General features: G+C 47.8%; 1 protein-coding gene across 1 annotated transcript in view; it reads right to left on the bottom strand.

Moving 5' to 3' along the window:
- KIF15 (kinesin family member 15) overlaps positions 1–20,791 on the bottom strand; it is a gene marked incomplete at its 3' end in the record, with an annotated part of 260,968 nt that overhangs the window by 173,220 nt on the left and 66,957 nt on the right. The window contains exons 8-10 of the mRNA XM_082258917.1: positions 16,003–16,212; positions 3,523–3,648; positions 1,486–1,608 (exon numbers count right to left, since the gene is read on the bottom strand). Of these exons, the coding sequence (XP_082115043.1) occupies positions 1,486–1,608; positions 3,523–3,648; positions 16,003–16,212 (459 nt within the window). The remainder of the gene's footprint in view (positions 1–1,485; positions 1,609–3,522; positions 3,649–16,002; positions 16,213–20,791) is intronic.

Here is a 20,791-nt window from a genome sequence, read left to right as displayed (position 1 = left end):
ACAATACACCAGTTGTTATAGCTTTAAAGATTTTTTCAGGTGGAGGGACTGGCCACCTAGACTCAAAACTGCAGCATCCAAGGGATAGTGGAAGCTTAACCATTGGCTGTTAAAAAATACAGTAGCGACACAATTGCAGCACTTGGTTGATGGAATGAGGGAACCTGATCCAGAAGCCACAGTTCCTGTCTCTACTCTGGCCTTAGTGGCTCATATTACTCATGCCCCGACCCTCGATGAGGGCTTAGACTCCCATGACCTATGTAAATCCAACAAAACTATGCCTACTTAAATGCTGATGCACAAAATCTTGGTTGAGACTAAACAGTTGCATAAAGTGACAGGGTTTATGACTTATAGTACCATCAGGTCTAACGCCTCATACCCAGAGTTGGCTTAGGCTTCAATATGCCCCAAAATGGCAAGCTTACGGGATATGGTATCCCCATCAAATATTTGACTTTTTGCAACTTATTAGGCTAAATATGGTTTACCAGACAATATGCAATTTCTTTATTTACAACTAGCACATGCTATAAGAGCACAAGGGTCCTCAACCCCAATTTTCAATTACATGCAGTCACTTACTTCCACTAAAGGATTTAGATTTCTAAAGCCACAAAAAAGGTAAGAGCTAGATTCTGCAGGAGGTGGCGCTGGAACACACTTAGAACCTCTACAGTCAGCATTCGCGAGGAAACAAGTGGTCACAATGATGCAGACCCGATAATTACAGGTGTCTGTTCCCTGAGAGGAAATGTTTTATGGGCTGGGTTCACCTGTAGTAGCAAACCTGAACTTGGTGTTGAGTTGTTCACTTTAAGGTCAACACAGAGGACAAGGGGGCACTCTTTATGTCTAGAGGAAAACAGATTTAGTCTCCAAATACGGAAAACAGATTTAGTCTCCAAATACGGAAAAGTTTCTTCACCATAAGAGCTGTGAAAATGTGGAATAGACTCCCTCCAGAGGTGGTTCTGGCTAGCTCACTAGATTGCTTTAAAAAAGGTCTGGATTCTTTCCTGGTGTACACAATATAACTGGGTAATACATTTTTTTTTTTTTTTTTTTTTTAGGTAAAGTGGATCCAGGGAATATCCGATTGCCTCTCAGGAATCAGGAAGGATTTTTTTTCCCCCTGCTGTAGCAAATTGGATCATGCTTTGCTGGGTTTTTTCACCTTCCTTTGGATCAACTCCATGTATATGATTGTGTGGTTGGGTTTTATTTTTTTTTTTTTTTTGAACCAGATGGACTTGTCTTTTTTCAACCTAACTATGTAACTGTGCAACTATGTCAATTGACAAAATTATGCTGCAGCTCTCGGGGGCCATATCAGGTGTATTTTACCTTAATTTACAGAGCTGACTGAGGTGTATACTTAGAAAAAAAAAATTGAAGCCTATAGAGATGATTATTGGGTCATAAGTAAAAATTTAAACAAAAATAAAAAAAATTGCTCAAGATAGTAAATTGAAATATTACCTTGTTTTTAATTAGTTTTGCTCTCTGGGCAAAAAGAAGAGTAGAAAGGGTTTCCCCAAAACTCTTGGATCCAGGGTGAACATTTGCAATGATAAAGGTTTTTGCATTACCTCCAAGAGAGTCCTGAGGGGTTAAAATTAAAAAAAAAAAAAAAAAAAGGGGTGAAATGAAATCTGTCAAACAAAACAACAACATACTGAACAAGGGGGCACAACTTCTAACAGATCTACTGCATGTTAACAAAAAAAAAAAAAAAAAAAAAAAAAAGGAAGGAAGAAGTAGGAAGGGGTGGTACTTGGATACTGGAGAAGCTACCTAAAGTTAGAGGGTTACATCCTTTAAACATTTACAGCAAGTGGTACCAATCAAGAAGGATGCATTGTTACTTTAGAAGGAGTTTAATCATAATCACAATGTGTTAGAACTATACTTGAGCAGTTCAAGGAGAAACGATTCACAAGGTTTAACATCTTAAATTAAAAGAAATATGCGAGATATATAGGTTATTATTAAAAGATACATGTACATATAGATTGTAAAGCGCTGCACAAACTGTTGGCGTTACACTGGTAACGGTTACACACACACACACAGGATTATATGGAAAACATAGAACAGCATGCAAGTACATCAAAATGACTTCTAGGTAATTGGCATACAAAAATGTATACTCTGAAAAATTGGATTTTTGTAAGAACTTACCATAAAATCCTTTTCTCTGAATCCTCTGACAGACGCAGCTCTCAATGCTTCTTCACTAATGGGTAATGCGCCATCTACAGGAGTAGACTAGGCAGTGAAAAGTTTTCACTCGACACGCCTATATGGGCTGTCCCTCACGACATTACCCCAGACACATTGTGCTCTAAAATCTGTTTCTTGCTGCCTAGTTTAGGAGTAGGACCTAGGTTCCCTGCTGGGACTTCGGTCTCTGTTTTTATTTTTAAAAAGGTTTATGTTTATTTCTCTTTACTCACTATCGCTAGCTAGTGTCAGGGGGATACTCCTGGTGAACTACAAGCAACAGCCGGGCTGGGGTTTCGCACTGGATAGTCTAGATCCTTATGGTCTCCCAGCCTGGCCAACGAGCATGCACAGGTTGTGGTCCGCCCAGGCCTCACTACGACAGAGCCACGGTGGATGGGGACAAGCCTGCGAGCAGATGCTTCGCCAGGACTCATCGACCTGGAATGCTCCGAGTCGCAGCGTACCCCTTCTGGCTGGCAGCACCCCCACTCAGGGTGGGAGGCGAGCTGTTTCGGAGGGGAGCCCCCTGGTCCATGGTATGGTGAATGATGCAACGTCCTCTGTGTCCCTGGGACAGACCTATGAAAATACTGTATATTCATTTTCCACTTGTGATTGCAGTCTACACTTTCAATCAGTGGTTTGCACTTCTGCCTTGCAGCATTAAGGCCCCTGGTTCAAATCCAGGCTGGCCAGGACACCATCTCCAGGAGTTTGCATATCCTCCCTGTGCTTACATGGTGTTCTTCCACTAATTCAGTTTTCTCCAACACCTAAAAGACATGCTGGTAGGTTAACTGGTTCCGGTCTAAATTTCCCCAAGTATGCGTGCATATATGAGAGTGACCTTAGACCAGCCTCTCAACCTTTCCAACACTGAGGAACCCTTAAAATAAATTTCAGGTTTCACGGAACCCGATAAAAATCACTATATTTACAAATCATGATATATTAGTGTGATGGTCAGAGGGAAGAGTACTTACACTGGTGGTCATTGTGAAGAATTACCTCCTTCCAGATAGCTAAAAAGATCAATGGTGTCAGTGGGAACTTTTCTGAGGCAGAAATTACTCATTGCCCAAGGAACCCCTAGCAACCTCTGGAGGAACCCTAGGGTTCCACGGAACCCTGGTTGAGAAACTCTGCTATAGACTGTAAGCTCCTTGAGGGCAGTGACTTCTGGAAATTAATAGTTGTAAAGCGTGGTGTAAATTAACAGTGCTATATAAAATATTTGCAATAAATGCATAGCTACATACATGCTTGGTAAGCCAGCACATAAACGCTTACCCGTAACAAAAATGTAAGTTTGGAATCTCTGTAACATATGTGTCTCTGCTTTCCATTAGACACATCCACCAAGGCTGTGATCACCTGACCTAGGCAACTCAGTGATCGATTTATGCTGCCAGCCTCCTACAAAAAAAAAAAAAAAACAAACAAACATTTAAAACCAAAAACACAACTTCCTGTAAAACTAGCAACACATTTCTCAAATTTTGATTTAACACTTTATTACTACATGAATATTTTTTCTCTTTTTTTATAACCAGTTCCCTCCCGGCCTATAGTACAATGACAGCGCGGTGAGACATACACTGTTCTTAGTGGAGGTCATATGATGTCCTCCAGAACGTGCCCTACGAGTGGCTGTGCAGTGCGATCTGTCACCTGCTGTGTCCACCAGACACAGGATGATTGATCAGTGTACCGCCTTCTGCCAGTACCATGTGATCTGAGACCAATCACAAGAGATCACATGACAATTGTACACAACGGATGGCTTTTATTCATGAAATCCATTTTTTTGATCTGTGTTTTGTCACAGTGATCATATGGTACAGACAGGGCCGATCAGAGCCCATCTGTACCAATGGATTAGCTGTGGCCAGTTACAGCTAAACACAATATTAAACACTGAATTAGATTTCATTCAGTGAAAAACTGAATTTTTCTAAAATCTTACCGTAAAATTCCTTTCTCTGAGTCCTCCGACAGTCGCCGCCCACTCATACAGTTTTCACCAATGGGGTATTGACTTCCTCTACTTCGGAGTAGCTAGGCATAAGACTTGTTAAAACAAAAGCATTTACATAAACACACTCATGGGGGCTGTTCCACTGGTCAATATCCCCCTGCAATAGCCATCCCAACTCAGTTTGGTAGCAAGCAGTTAAGTGTATAAGAACCCCAAAAGAGGGGCGGGGGCAGCGACTGTCGGAGGACTCAAAGGAATTTTACGGTAAGATTTTACAAAAATTCAGTTTTCTCTTACGTCCTCCGACAGTCGCCGCCCACTCACACAGTCTTCACCAATGGGGATGTCCCAAAGCAGTGTAGACATGAGGGGTGGGAAACGCAACCGTCTGATGTGGGTACTGCGTTGCCTTTTCCGAGAAAGAAACCTTACGTGAACAGCAAGGGAACCTTCTGGGCAACAAAAAAGCTCAACAGGAGCAACAACCCAGGAAAGCAAAAAAATCAAGGGGGTAAACAACCCCAACAGCCAGGGACCCACACAAAACCTGGGACCCCTACGGTACTGCCGCACAGAGAACTTTGCCGCCAAAAAGGAGGCATCAGCTGATGCCAGAACATCAATTTTGTAGAATTTGAAAAAGGTGTGCACTGACGACCAAGTCGCAGCCTTGCACACCTGGGCCACCGAGGCCTGATGCCGGAAAGCCCAGGACACACTCACCGACCTGGTAGAGTGCGCCTTGAAAGGGAAGGGTGGTACCAGTTCCTTCAACTAATAGGCCTGAACAATTGTCTGTGATCCATTTTGCAATGGTCGCTGCAGACGCAGCCATACCCTTCCGAGGTCCCACAGGAAGGACAAAGAAAGAGAGAATCTGATTTTCGAAGGGATTCAGTCGACGACAGGTAAACCCTGATCGCCCTGACAACATCCAAAGAATGCAAGGCAATATCCTTAGGATTCGCACAGAGCGAAGGTAAAACAATGTCCTCATTGAGGTGAAAATCCGAAACCACCTTTGGTTTAGGTTGCAAGACCACCTTATCCCTATGAACCACCAGGTAAGGGGAGCAGCAAGACAACGCCGCCAACTCCGACACTCTGCAAACAGAAGTGATCGCTACCAGAAAGGCAACCTTTTTAGACCGCAGAGGTAACGAAATTTCCCTGATGTTTTCAAACGGGAAACGTAACACGGACAGAACCAAGTTCAAGTCCCATGGAGGTAGAGGCTCCCTTCTAGGAGGGGCCAAGTGACGCACACCTTGAATAAAGGTGCGAATCAAAGAATTAGACGCCACAGGGCGCTGGAAAAGAACAGCCAGTGCAGATACCTGGCCCTTAATCGTGGCCAACGCAAGGCGCTGGTCCACACCAGACTGGAGGAAAGCCAACACTCTCGCCACCGAGTATGAACGAGGAGAGAAACCCCTGGACTCACACCAGGCAAAATAAGCTTTCCATGTATAGTAATAAATCTTACCAGACGAGGCTTTTCTAGCCTTGAGTAAAGTAGGAATGAACTCTGGAGGAGAGACCCCTGTCTCTCAGGACCTGGCTTTCAACAGCCATGCCGTTAAAGCCAGCGACTGTAAAGCAGGATGGAAGATCGGTCCCTGAGACAGCAGATCTTCTCGCATTGGCAGCCGCCATGGAGGCTCGATGGCCAGGTGAACGATGTCCGCGTACCAGGAGCGCCACCAGAATCACCAGTGTTTGTTCCGAGGTCAACCTGCGAAGGAACCTGGACAACAACTGAATCGGAGGAAAGGCATAGATCAGACGATACTGATGCCAAGGCACCACCAGCGCATCCGAGGCGTCTGCCAAAGGATCGCACGTTCTTGCCACGAACCATTCCACCTTGTGGTTTAGCCGAGACGCAAACAGATCCACATCCGGGGATCCCCACTTTGCACACAGCATTTGAAATACCTCCAGGTGCAGGGACCATTCCCCCTGGTCCAGGGTCTGGCGGCTCAGATAAATCGGCCTGCCAATTCTCCACACCCGGAATGTGAACTGCCGATATTGCTGGGACATGAGTCTCGGCCCAAGACAGAATACTGGTCACTTCCTGAGCCGCCCGGGCACTCCTGGTGCCTCCTTGGTGGTTGATGTACGCCACTGCAGTGGCATTGTCCGTCTGCACCCGTACAGGACGGCCCTGAAGACGATCTGACCAGTGGAGCAGGCACAGCCTGATCGCCCTCAATTCCAATATGTTTATCGGAAGGGAGGATTCCTCCTCCGACCAAGTGCCCTGGGCAGATAGGTTGCCCAGGATGCCACCCCAGCCCGACAGGCTGGCATCCGTGGTAATCACCGTCCATAGTAACGGCCGGAAGGATTTCCCTTCTGAAACAGCCGGGGACTGAAGCCACCACAAGAGATCCATTCTGGTTTGGCGACTCAGAGACACTCTCAGGTCCAAGGACTGAGGTAGTCTGTCCCACCTGGCCAGGATCTCCGCTTGGAGAGACCGCGTGTGAAACTGTGCAAATGGTATCGCCTCGAAGGCCGATACCATCAACATCAGGGACCGCATACTGGTCCTGAGTGACGAGGATTCGTTGTCCCCGAGGGACCTGACCTCGGACTGCAGGGTCCGGAGCTTGTCCTCCGGTAAGAACACCTTTGCTTGAGCAGAGTCCAGAACCATGCCCAAATATGGGAGACGAACCGAAGGAGACAGGGTCGACTTCTGAACGTTGATGGTCCAACCAAACTCCTGGAGCGTCTGGACCGTAGTGGACAGATCGCGCAACAGGCTCCGACTGGCACTCGATCTTAACAGGAGATCATCCAGATATCCCAAGACTGCAATGCCCTGTGCCCGCAACAGTCCCAGAACAGGCGCCAACACTTTGGTAAAGACCCTGGGTGCCGAAGCGAGACCAAAAGGTAACGCCACAAACTGATAATGATCATCCGCTATAGCAAACCAGAGGTACCTCTGATGACCCTCGAAAATGGGGATGTGTAGATATGCATCCTTCAGGTCGATAAGAGGCCAGGAATTCTCCCGGACTCAGGGAGGCCACCACCGAGCGGAGCGATTCCATGTGGAACTTTCAAACACGCACAAAGCGGTTCAGAGCTTTTAAGTCCAGAGGCGGACGCACTTTGCCCTCCTTTCTGGGCACAGTGAACAGATTCGAGTAAAACCCCCCGAAACCTGTCCCGATGAGGCACCGCTTGATGCAGGTCCTGTAACCGCCCTGGGGTCAAATGAAGATTGGAGGGAAAGAATCTGTCTGCCGGCCGTGAAAGAAATCCCATCTTGTACCCTGATCAAATGATTTCCTGAACCCACCTGTCCGGAACTCGGAGCAGCCAAGGTTGGAGGAAACCGCGCAAACGTCCCCCCACCCCTGAAATGGGTGAGGGCGCCCCTTCAGGTAGAGGCGGACTGAGCTGCCGCACCAGCTTGGCCGGATTTTTTTTGCCAGCTCAGGGCTTTCTCTGGCCACCCTGGCCCTTGAAGGGTTTCCCCTTGTACTGTGCCTTGAAGGCACAAAAGGACCTCTGATTAGGTTTAAAGGCGGGACCCCGCTTGCCGCAGAAAAACTTGCCCTTAGGATTCTGGGGCAGCAGAGTGCTCTTGCCCCCAGTGACTCCCTTCACCAATTCATCCAGGGATTCACCAAAAAGGCGAGACCCCGCATAGGGAAAATCAGCCACAGTCTTTCTGGTCAGCCGACCAGCTCTTCAGCCATATCAGTCGACTTTTAAGAACCGCGACACTGGACAGGCGCACAGCCAATGGGGCCTCATTTAAGGCCGCATCGCACAAATACATGACCCCTTGATAAATCTGGTCCACCACCTCCACGGTAGTGGGGGGGGGGGGCAGAATCGGCCACGAGAGTGCGTCTGAGCACCTTGGTCCAATCCGCCACAGCCTGAGCCGCCATGACAGAGGCGAAAATAGGCTTTAGCATGGAACCCGCCACCACGTAGGTATACCGGGCAAGAGATTCCAGCCTCCTATCCGTAGGATCCCTAAATACCGGAGAGTCTTCGGTGGGAACCAGAGTAGCCTTGTTCAATCTGGCTACAGTGTGATCCACTTGAGGAGCCACACACCAGCGTGCAACCATAGTAGACGCAAAAGGGTAGAGAAGTTGAAACCTTTTAGGCACCGTGAAGGTGCGTTTTAAATTGCGCCATTGCTCATTCACAGTGTGATGAAACTCAGCGGGGCAAGGAAAAACTTGCGCCGTCTTGCGGGTCCTGTGTGTACCAAAAGAGGACACAATGCCCGGAGGATTGGGCTCATCCTCTAAATGTAGTGTTTCTTTAATGGCAGAAATCAGCGCATTCCTCGGGCGTCCCGGGGGGGGGATTCATCCACCCCTGTAACCTCCGCCTCCCCCTCAGACTCTTGCGGGTCCTGAGAAGAGCGAGACCCTGAAAGGGGCACGCTACCTACAGCAGCCATGTCACATTCAGAATCAGAAGAAAAAGAAATCCTAGGCCCTTTTCTAGCAGCACGTTCAGTCATCAGCACATCCATTTTGGACACCAAAGTCGCCACTACAGCAGCCAAATTAGTCAGGGTAGAGGATTCAGAGGAACTTGAATCCCCCATCAAGGCTGGAGGGAATTTGCTGTCCTGGAATTCAATTGCAAAAAAGTTTTTTTTTTTTTTTTTTTTTTAAGGTACTGGCCCTTTAAGCGCGCCGCGGACCCCGCAGCACACCGCTACAAAGACGGTGGAACCCAGACCCCCCGCAGGGACAAACTGAAAGCCAGGAAGATTGCGCAAGGGAGGAAAAGAAGAAGAAGGACAGCAGAACAGAGCCCCACAAGTGTGTGTTCCCACTGCAGTCGGTCGCTCCTGAGTGAAGGAAGGAAGTGATGTCACCGCCAGAGACTGAACTGAGGCTGCAGGCTAAGGAAACATGTATGCCTATGTAAAGTAATGGGAGGCTTCGGCAAAATGGCCGCCGACATGTGCTTGGAACGATCGTTTGCCACATACAAGATGGTGCTGCAAGGCGCCAAAATACGCTACATACAATGCTGTATAAGCGCCCACAGTGAAGCCAGACATGCTGCCCACACCTAAAATGGCCGACCGGCGGTTTTTAACCCCGCAGTGGTCTCCGCACGTGTCTGTACCTCCAAGCACCCTAAAGTGACACAGGAGAGGGATTCCCCAAAACCCCACACAGCGCTGGCTGTGAGAGAAAAAAGATCAAGGAGCCAAAACGCACAGACATAGGGGACACCACAGACACACAGGACTGCCGACCCCAGACAGGGTGCCTCATATCAAACGGGAAACCGCCCATCCTCAGATGGCAGCGGAGTGCCGCCAGCCAAAAACGCAGGACACCAGTAGTGCACGGACGAACCGTGAATGTGTCTGGTGAGGTAGCCACCTCACAGGCTGCATCTCTGAGGACAGGGATGGGTCGTTTGCGAGGCCAGGGCGAACACATAGCCTGCTAAGCGCTCGATGGCGGGCTGGGATTCCATCTGACCCTCTGTCCTGGAGAACCAGGACGGCCAGTCCGATTCCCAGATCCGCAAACACCGTCTTCATCCGAAGATCCGACTAAGTAACGCTGAGAAAATAAAAAGCTAGTAATGCAAAGAAAAAATGACATAGAAGAAGAAGGCGGAGACTGTAGTCCCAGCAAAGGGAAGCCTATCTACTCCTGAACTAGGCAGAAGACAAACTGAGTTGGGATGGCTATTGCAGGGGGCTATTGGACCAGTGGGACAGCCCCCATGGGTGTGTCAATAGCCCATTGGTGAAGACTGTATGAGTGGGCGGCGACTGTCAGAGGACGTAAGAGAAATGGTTGTTTATAACAGTAAAATTCACTGATACAAGCCATCACAAATGTGTAAAAAAATTAAAAAGAAAAATATTTTAAACATACTGTCACCAATCAGTGTCCCTGATCTGATCACCGCCACACCAGTTATACGACATTGTACTGTGCTGGTTACAGTATGAAGGAAAAAAAATTCTTAATTTTCCCAAGATTGTGACCAAAGAAATGTAGCAGAATACAGTTTGGCCTAAACTCATGAATAAATATTTGCAAAATTTTATAACAGAAATGAAAGAACATTTTTTTTTTAAATTTTCAGTCTTTTCTCATTTATTTAGCAAAAAATATAAAACCCAGTGGTGATTATTAACCCCTTCACGCCTAAAAGGTAAAAAACTTTTTTGCAATTTTGACATGTGGTAGTAAAACAGGACATATCACCACACCCAGGTGTGGATTATACCACATTTCTTTCAGGACCAATTGGGCTTTCATTTGGTGGTAAATGGTAGTCGATATTTAAATTATTTATTTTTTAATCAAAAAAGGAAAAAAATATTTATATATATTATATATATATATATATATATATATATATATATATATATATATATATATATATATATACACACACACACACACACACATATATATACACACACACACACACACACACACACAGTATCTCACAAAAAGGGAGTACACCCCTCACATTTTTGTAAATACTTTATTATATATCTTTTCTTGTGACACTAAAGAAATTACACTTTGCTACAGTGTAAAGTGAGTGTACAGCGTATAACAGTGTAAATTTGCTGTCCCCTCAAAATAACAACACGCTGTCAATGTCTAAACCACAGGCAACAAAAGTGAGTACACCCCTAAGTGAAAATATCCACTAAGTGAAAATATCTGAACCAAATAAGTTTATCTTGGTCTAATCAGACCACAGGAAATAGTTCCAGTAATCCATGTTCTTAGTCTGCTTGTCTTAAGCAAACAGTTTGCGGGCTTTTTTTGTGCATCATCTTTAGAAGAGGCTGCCTTCTGGGACGACAGCCATGCAGACCAATTTGATGCAATGTGCTGCGTATGGTCAGAGCACTGAAAGGCTGACCATCCATCCCTTCAACCTCTGCAGCAATGCTGGCAGCACTCATACGTCCATTTCCCAAAGACAACCTCTGAATAAGACGCTGAGCGCGTTACTACCATAACATACCAAAGAACAGACAGACCGACCACCGAGAAAGGGGGAGTGAACGCTGACTGCCAAAACTCTCCAGGGGTAGAGGGGGGTAGCTACTTACCACACCAGGAACAGGGTGGGCACCGCTCCATTGTAATGTGGGTGCTGTCAGTCATGAGGCAACGCTGCGAATCATGAGGCAACGCTGCGAATCAGGCAGAAGCCAGTTCGTATGCACCCTCGCAAGCATTTTAACTCATAGGCCAGCCCCCGTCCAATGGGGCTATGTCGCGGCCGACACACGCTCACTGGTCAGACTGGGGGAACCTTAAGGATCTAGAATATCCAGTTCGTCGCCCAGTTCGGCACTTGATTTTATTCCTTTAAGATCTACAGGAGGGAAAAAATTCCATTAAAAAGGAAAAATTTGCCAGGACCTGAGATCCCAGCAAGGAACTAGGTCCTTACTCCTGACTAGGCAGAAAAAAAACTGAATATCTATAGCAGAGATTAGGAGTATACCCCTTGGGACTGCCCCATAGGCATAGTCAAGTTTTTGGCTGCCTAGTGTCCTACTCATGTAGGGGGGGGGTAGTATAACCCATATAGTCATGAAGATGAGGAGCTGTGTCAGTCAATGAACGAAAGAGAAAGTACAGTCCAAGTAGCTATGTAACCACTTGTTTTTCAATGTGTGCTATGTATTTGGTGTTCTTTTATTGAGACGAGTCTAACTTAATATATGTAAAATAAATGTTGATATTTTTATATTATCCTAGGTGTGCTCCTTTCTGGCCTGCACAGTCCGAAAAGATCTCCCCTTTTTGATACATATGTATACATTATGGATAATGGCCTATGAGTGCCACAATATATTTGTTGAAATACTGTGAAAGTACCTCAGCATTTGTGCAGTAAAAATATAGAAGAAAAAAGGTTTTGGAAAAGCAATTTCTATATGTAACTGAGTAAATAATATTTTAATGCCTGAAGTAACTTATTGTTTTGTTCCATTAGATAGAAATAAGGAGTATGGCGCCTCTCCTTGCTAAGTCAGGGTGTCCTGTGTAGAGCTGCCTTCAATGTAAGTGATGAATACCTAAAATATAAAGAGTGGAGATGTATATAGTGCTCCAGGATGTTGATCAAGAGATAAGAGTCCTCAGAGGACTCAATTCCCTGCACAGACAGGGTGCAAAGATTTCCACCTTAGCTTGACAGGCATCCACTGTAGTGATCCTCCATTAAAAAAAAAAAAAAAAAAATGGAAAGAAAGTACCGAAGAACCGAATTCCTGAGCCACAAAGCCAGAAACAACCTGGTCCTCAATATCAAACAAATTGGTCTGTCCAGGGACCTGATTGACTTCTCTCACAATGTCAGACAGTTGCATTGTGAAGGTCTGGATTCAAACTGGGCAATTGAGCTTGCCTTAAAGTGATTGTAAACAATCACCTTGTAAAACAACCTATTTAGTTTAAAATAGCAATGAAAGTAGAGCTGCACGAATAATCAAATAATAAAAAAAAAAAAAAAAAAAAAACGCAATTTTGAGTCCCCCCCCCCCATCTTAAAACGACATGTCCTCGATTCTTACAGAGCCGTCCTCTAGCCAGACCAGGTCCTCCTGGAACCTCAAGGAGAGGCCCTGAAGGACTTTTATCCATTAAGGGAGATAAAGGCCTCCTTTGAGCTGAGAATGGCCCACGTCTATGACGGGGCTGCTTGCCCTTGGTAGCCTCCAAACAGGCAATCCCCCCACAAAAGGGGAGATCAGATAAGGCCTTCTTAGAAGTCTGGTCTGCAGATCAGCATGGTCATCCAGATAAGATGCTGAAGGACCACTACTGATACAGACCGCCTAAAATCAAAAGGAGCCGCATCCAAAGAGGCATCACAGATAAACTGTAGCCCCTGGATCAACTGATCCGCCAACTCCGCAAAGGCAGGGGGAAGCTGTTTCCCCTCCAGGTCCCGGCGTAAATGTTTGCGACACCAGGGCAATAGTAAATACCAGCCTAAGCCGAACCAGCCATAGTGAAACATATGGCGGGCCAGAGCCTCTGATTTCCTATCAACTGGGTTTTTAAAGGCCAAGGACTCCTCAACCGGAATGAAGGTAGTTTTATTTAACCTGGAAACCGGCGACTCCACTATAGGTGGGACCGTCCACTTTTTAAGCAGGGAATCCTTATAAGGATACCACATAGCAAAACACTTAGGGACCACAAGAGTGTGTTTTGGACAACCCCACTGTTCTGTAACAATGCTGTCAAAGTAAGCGGGAAAGGGGAACCCCCCCCCACCATAGTGGAGGACCTGTGGCGCCTCCGACGCAGCATCTCCACCATGTTTAAAATTTCACGCTCTAACACAATCAGTGCATCCACCAGTGCCTTTTCATGCACGACTAGAGGAGCAAAGGAAACATCCTCACTGTCTGAGCACTCAGTGTGTGGATGCAGACCCAGTAGGGCGATTCGCGTCGGCCAAAACAGATTCAGGATCTGATGGACAGATGAGGAAGGGGAGGGCGGTTGAAGCTATATACTAAGGTCACCCAAAAAAAACAATCAGGGGAGGGCCGCCGACTGCGAGCCCACAAGAGGGATGCCGACCCAGGGTCGGAATAGACCACCTACTGGACCCCCGCAAAAAACAAGGGGGGTCCCCCTCCAAGCCCCTCCACAGAGGCCTGCACAATGCTGATGCACAGGCAGGGTATCTTGATGATCCTGCAGTGCTGAAAAGGGGTAGGTGCCCTCCTCCATAATGGCGGCATGGTTGCCATCAAAAAATTAAACCCCACAGCGCCACCCCAAGGGAGGTGCCAAGCTGGCCGCATGGCCTAGTAGGCCGCAAGCTGAGGCCTCAATTTGTGTGGAGGCCCAGTCACAAGTGCACTCATCCCAGCCAGGCTCACTGGGGCCGCCCTCTCAAAAGAGGCCGACTCGGCCTAGTAAGTTGCAAGTTGTGGCCTAAATTTATGTGGAAGTCTCATAGGAGCCAACCACCCAGGGGTAGCAAAGGAGAGGGCAGATGCCCAAACTGATGGTAGTGGCTTCAGCCACCCTCATTGGGGCCGCCGCCTAAATTTGGGGCCTCATCCGGCCGCGTGAAGCGTGGCCCGCGGATGCCAAACCATCTGCTCCCCCAGCCAAACAACTGCAGCAGGAAGCCCAGAGGACATCTCTGCCCTAGTCACCAACCCCCAGGGTAGCATGGAAACCCATCTCAACCCCCCGTTGTGTACCAGGAAAAACCCGGTCAGTAGAAACTCCAACAAGCCCCCCTTAAGAGCATGTGGCAAAAGCCAGCTCAAAGCTTCACATATATATATTAGCAGAGACCCTAGAGAATATAATGGCGATTGTTGCAATATTTTATGTCACACTGTATTTGCGCAGCGGTCTTTTAAATGCAATTTTTTGGGAAAAAAAATACTTTCATGAATTAAAAAATAAAAAATGAAACAGTAAAGTCAGCCCAATTTTTTTGTATAAATGTGAAAGATGTTACGCCGAGAATTGTGAGAGAATCGTGATCTTTATTCTAAGGAAGAAAATTGTGATTCTCATTTTATCCAGAATCGTGCAGCTCTAATACACACAAACACTACCACTAAAAAATACCACGTTTCCCTTTGGTCACATTCCCTCTGTTCTCAGTTGCATAATACATTCAGTTTGCGTTATAAAAGTTTGCAAATAAGTAATTTTTCTTCGTCACTAGTGTGCTGATGAGACAGCAGTGATAATCAATGCCCTGATTATCTTCGTATATGTACCCTGTCACACTTGCCATTACCGGCTCTTCTTTCCTCACGCTGTGACAGCGTACGGGGAAAATAATGCCAATAACTGGTAAGTCTGTTTACACTGCATTCAGTTGGACACAGCTGATCACATGGTAAAAGGTGTGATTGGCCCTTTACAGTGATCAGCGCGCACCCCGTGGGGTGTGGTTCCAAGGGGGGGGGGACAACATCTATGGACATCCTCCTGGGAACAACAGAGGTGCGCTGTAGATGTCTTGCAGCTATAGCCCAGTAATGAAGTAGTTAAGGGCGCTTTCAGCTTTTACAGACAACAAACTCCTAGTACCTTAGTAACTAGTGAAGCGGACAGTGGACAAAGTCTGATGGGGAAAAATGAGACACCATTCCCTTATTAGGTCTGCTCTCTCCTTGTGCTGGACAACAGGCAGTGAGTGGATTTTGTAACCCCAACAGCAGGGTGTCTATTGGCTATAGGTTCATGCTGTCAATCACATGGGACGCAGACCTGATGGAGAATTTGTGTCTGAATCCACATGAAGATCTGCCCACCCAGTTTCAGAAAATCCTTGGCGCAGTTTGTGTGACAGATGCAACGAGGAGAAAGCTCCGCTGCCCTGAGAACAGCGTCCAGATAGACACTCCTGCTTCAGTGCACCTTCGTACGTGATACTTAAACCAAGTTCACGTACCAGTTTCCCCACAGACATTTGTTGTGCCAAGGTATGATGGAAATAATATAGTGTCGCCAACCTTTATGAATTACCCTGTTTGCATGCACCAGGGGTTCACCTTAACCAAGGTACACTCTCTGCACATCATTCCTCTACTTTAGTTTCAGGTCAGCACATGAGCACATTTTCCATGGCATCCGACAATGTAACATAGACCATCCGATAATGTAACATAGACTAGTACTATATCAATAACGCCATAAAATATAAATTAAAAAAAAAAAAAAAAAAAAGAAGAGGGGGAAAATAGAGGAAGAAAGACAGTTTATATGAATTAGAGATATTAATTTTAAGCTCACCTTAAGCCTGACTCCATCAGTATGAGTGTCTCTCTGTCTTTCTGATCCAGCAAGATCCACGAGGTTAAGTTGTGAAGATCTTATGTTAACAATTTCATTAACCTTTTCCATAGATTCAATTGTGACAGTGAAGACAGCGTGAGACCTGGAGGATTCTCTGTTCATCGAGGTTGAAGCTACTCGTCTATTCCGCCATCCAGTAGAAAGAACCTGGCAAGATATTGAAAAAGAAAAAAAAAAAAAAAAAAAAAAAAGGAAGAAGAAAAACAAAAAACACATTACCAATCAAACCGAAGCACGTTACCAAACATGCAAAATACATACTAAAAATTGGCTCACACTCCTTAAATTAGCAATGCAGATTAGAAAAACTGACCAACTATTAATTGCAGTGCTTTCAGGTCAATATAACGGAATTTTTGTAAAATCTTACCGTAAAATTCCTTTCTCTGAGTCCTCCGACAGTCGCCGCCTCCTCTAAGTCATCACTATTGGGTATGGACTTCCGCTCCGCAGGAGTAGCTAGGCATAAGACTTAGTCAAAAGAACAAAAGCATTTAGCATAGACACACCCATGGTGGCTGTCCCACTGGTCAATACCCCCCTGCAATGATCCCTCCCAACTCAGTTTGGTAGAATAGCAGTAGGTGTACAAGAAAAAAACCCAAAAGAGGGGCGGGGGCGGCGACTGTCGGAGGAGAAAGGAATTTTTTACGGTAAGATTTTACAAAAATTCAGTTTTCTCTTACGTCCTCCGACAGTCGCCGCCTCCTCCAAGTCATCACTATTGGAATGTCCCAAAGCAGTGTAGACATGAGGGGTGGGAGACGCAACCGTAGAAAAGGCAACGCAGTACCCACATCAGAGAAAGGAACCTTACACGCACAGTAAGAGAACCATCTGGGCAATAGAAAAGGCTCAACAGGAGAAACAACCCAGGAAAACAAATATCCAGGGGATAAACACCCCAAAAGCCAGGGACCCACAAAAACACAAGGGTCCCCTATGGCACTGCCACACTGAGAACTTTGCGGCCAAAGGAAGCATCAGCTGATGCCAGAACATCAATCTTATAGAATTTGGAAAAGGTGTGCACCGAAGACCAAGTCGCAGCCTTGCACACCTGGGCCACCGAAGCCTGATGCCGGTAGGCCCAGGACGTACTCATCGATCTGGTAGAGTGCACCTTCACCAGGGAAGGGCGGAACCCGTTCCTTCAAAGCATAGGCCTGTACAATCGTCTGTCTGATTCATTTGGCAATGGTCGCCGCAGACGCAGCCATGCCCTTCCGAGGTCCCTCAGGATGGACAAAGAGGGAATCCAATTTCCGAAAGGATTCAGTGACGACAGGTAAACCCTGATTGCCCTGACAACATCCAAGGAATGCAATGCAACCTCCTTGGGAAGTTTGGGCTTCGCACAGAGCGAAGGCAACACAATGTCCTCATTCAGGTGGAAATCAGACACCACTTTAGGAAGAGAGGAAGAGTTAGGTCGCAAGACCATCTTATCCTTATGAACCACCAAGTAAGGAGAGCGGCAAGACAACGCCGCCAACTCCGACACCCTGTGAGCTGAAGTGATCACCACTAAAAAAGCAACCTTCTTAGACAGCAGAGGCAACGATATCTCCTGGATGTTTTCAAAGGGAGAACGCTGTAACACGGACATTAGAGGGGCTAAATGTCGCACACCTTGAATAAAGGTGCGAATCAAGGAAAGAGACGCCACAGGGCATTGGAAAATAGCCAGTGCAGATACCTGGCCCTTTATCGTGGCCAGCGCCAGGCACTGGTCCACACCAGACTGGAGAAAAGCCAACACTCTCGACACAGAGTACGAGCGAGGGGAGAAGCCCCTGGACTCACACCAGGCGAAATAAGCTTTCCATGTACGGTAATAGATTTTACCAGATGAGGCTTTCCTAGCCTTGATTAGAGTAGGAATGACCTCTGGGGAGAGACCCCTGTCTCTCAGGACCTGGCTTTCAACAGCCAGGCCGTTAAAGGCAGCGACTGTAAAGCAGGATGGAAGAGCGGTCCCTGAGACAGTAGATCTTCCCGCAGTGGCAGCCGCCACGGAGGCGCTACTGCCAGGTGAACAACATCGGCGTACCAGGACCGGCGTGGCCAGTCCAGCGCCAGAATCACAAAATGGGGTTCCGAGGCTAACCTGCGAAGGAACCTGGACAACAACTGAATCGGAGGAAAGGCATACATCAGACGATACTGATGCCAAGGGGCCACCAACGCATCCGAGGCGTCTGCCAGAGGATCGCGTGTTCTTGCCAGGAATCTTTCCACCTTGCGATTTAGCCGAGACGCGAACAGATCTACGTCCGGGGATCCCCACTTCGCACACAGCATTTGGAAGACCTCCGGGTGCAGGGACCATTCCCCCTGGTCCAGGGTCTGGCGGCTCAGATAGTCAGCCTGCCAATTCTCCACACCCGGAATGTGAACTGCTGAAATCGCCGAGACACGAGTCTCGGCCCAAGACAGAATGCCGGTCACCTCCCGGGCCGCCCGGGCACTCCTGGTGCCCCCTTGGTGGTTGATGTAAGCCACAGCGGAAGCATTTTCCGTCTGTACCCGAACAGGACGGCCCCGAAGTTGATCCGACCACTGGAAGAGAGAGCTTGATCGCTCGTAATTCCAATATGTTGATCGGATGGGAGGATTCCTCCCCCGACCAAGTGCCCTGGGCAGACAGGTTGCCCAGGACTCCACCCCAGCCCGACTGGCATCCGTGGTAATCACCATCCACAGTAACGACCGGAAGGATTTTCATTCTGACACAGCCGGGGACTGGAGCCACCACAGAAGATCCATTCTGGTCCGGCAACTCAATGAGACACTCAGGTCCAAGGACTGAGGTAGTCTGTCCCACCTGGCCAGGATCTCCGCTTGAAGAGACCGTGTGTGAAACTGAGCAAAGGGTATCGCCTCGAAGGCCGATACCATCAACCCTAGGGACAGCATGCAGGTCCGGAGTGACAAGGATGGCTTGTCCCTGAGGGACCTGATCTCGTTCTGTAAGGTCCGGAGCTTGTCCTCCGGCAAGAACACCTTTGCCTGAGCAGAGTCCAGGATCATTCCCAGATAGGGAAGACGAACCGAAGGAGACAAGGTCGACTTCTGTACGTTGATGGTCCATCCGAACTCCTGGAGCGTCTGTACCATGGTGGACTTATCGCGCAGTAGGTTCTGGCTGGCACTCGATCTTAAGAGGAGATCGTCGGGATATCCCAAGACCGCAATGCCCTGTGCCCTTAGCAGGCCCAGAACAGGCGCCAGCACTTTGGTAAAGACCCTTGGAGCCGAAGCATGACCGAAAGGAAATGCCACAAACTGATAGTGGTCCTCCGCTATCGCAAACCGAAGATACCTCTGGTGACCCTCGAAAATGGGGATGTGTAGGTACGCATCCTTCAGGTCTATAGAGGCCAGGAATTCCCCTGGGCTCAGGGAGGCCACCACAGAGCGGAGAGATTCCATACGGAACTTCCGAACGGGAACGAATCGGTTCAGCGCTTTCAGGTCCAGAATAGGACGTACCTTGCCCTCCCTTTCTGGGCACAGTGAACAGATTTGAATAAAACCCCTCGAAACCTGTCCCGATGAGGCACCGGGACAATCGCCCCCTGGGCAAGGAGGTCTTGCACCGCTTGATGCAGGTCCTGCAGGCGCCCTGGGGTCAAATGAAGATTTGAGGGAAAGAATCTGTGCGCCGGCCGGGAAAGGAATTCGATCTTGTACCCTGATCGAATGATTTCCTGAACGCACCTGTCCGGAATTCGAAGCAGCCAAGGTTGGAGGAAACCGCGCAAATGTCCCCACACCCCTGAAATGGGTGAGGGCGCCCCTTCAGGCAGAGGCGGATTGACCCGCCGCACCGGCATTGCCGGACTTCTGCTTGCCCGCCCAGGGCTACTTCTGGCTACCTTTGCCCTTGAAGGGCTTGCCCTTGGTTTGATTCCTAAAAGGCATGAAAGCACCCTTGATTGGGTCGAGAGGCGGAACCCCGCTTGCCACGAAAGGACTTGTTCTTCGGGTTCTGGGGCAGCATCGCGCTCTTGCCCCCCGTGATGCCTTTTACCAAGATATCCAACGCCTCGCCAAAAAGGCGAGAACCTGCATAGGGAAAATCAGCAACTGTCTTCCGTGATGTCTGGTCAGCCGACCAGCTCTTCAGCCAGACCAGTCGACGGTTAAGCACCGCGACACTCGACAGGCGTGCGGCCAAAGGGGCCTCATTCAAGGCTGCATTGCACAAATACATGAGTCCTTGGTGAATTTGATCCACCATAGCCAGCGTGGCAGGTGGGGCAGAATCAGACGCGAGGTTGCGTCTAAGCACCTTAGTCCAATCCGCCACCGCCTGAGCCACCAGAACGGACGCGAAAATAGGTTTGAGCAAGGAACCCGCTACCGTGTAGGAATGGCGGGCAAGAGACTCCAACCTCCTGTATGTGGGATCTCGGAACACCGGGGTGTCCTCGGTGGGAATCAAGGTAGCCTTGTTTAAGACGGCCACCGCGTGATCCACCTGTGGAGGCACACACCAGCGCGAGCCCGTAGCCGTCACAAAGGGATAAAGCACATTAAATAGACTATGGAACCGTGAAGGGACGTTTTAAAATAGCGCCACAGTTCATTCACAGTGTAATGAAATTCAGCGGGGCAGGGAAAAACCTGCACCGACTTGCGGGTCCTGTGTGTACCAAATGAAGACACAATGCCCGGAGGAGTGGGCTCATCCTCCAAATGTAGTGTTTCTTTCACAGAA

This window comes from Pelophylax lessonae (genome assembly GCF_965119305.1).
Source record: "Pelophylax lessonae genome assembly, chromosome: 5".
In the NCBI taxonomy this organism is placed as follows: Eukaryota; Metazoa; Chordata; class Amphibia; order Anura; family Ranidae; genus Pelophylax; species Pelophylax lessonae.
This window is presented reverse-complemented; position numbering and strand designations above follow the sequence as displayed.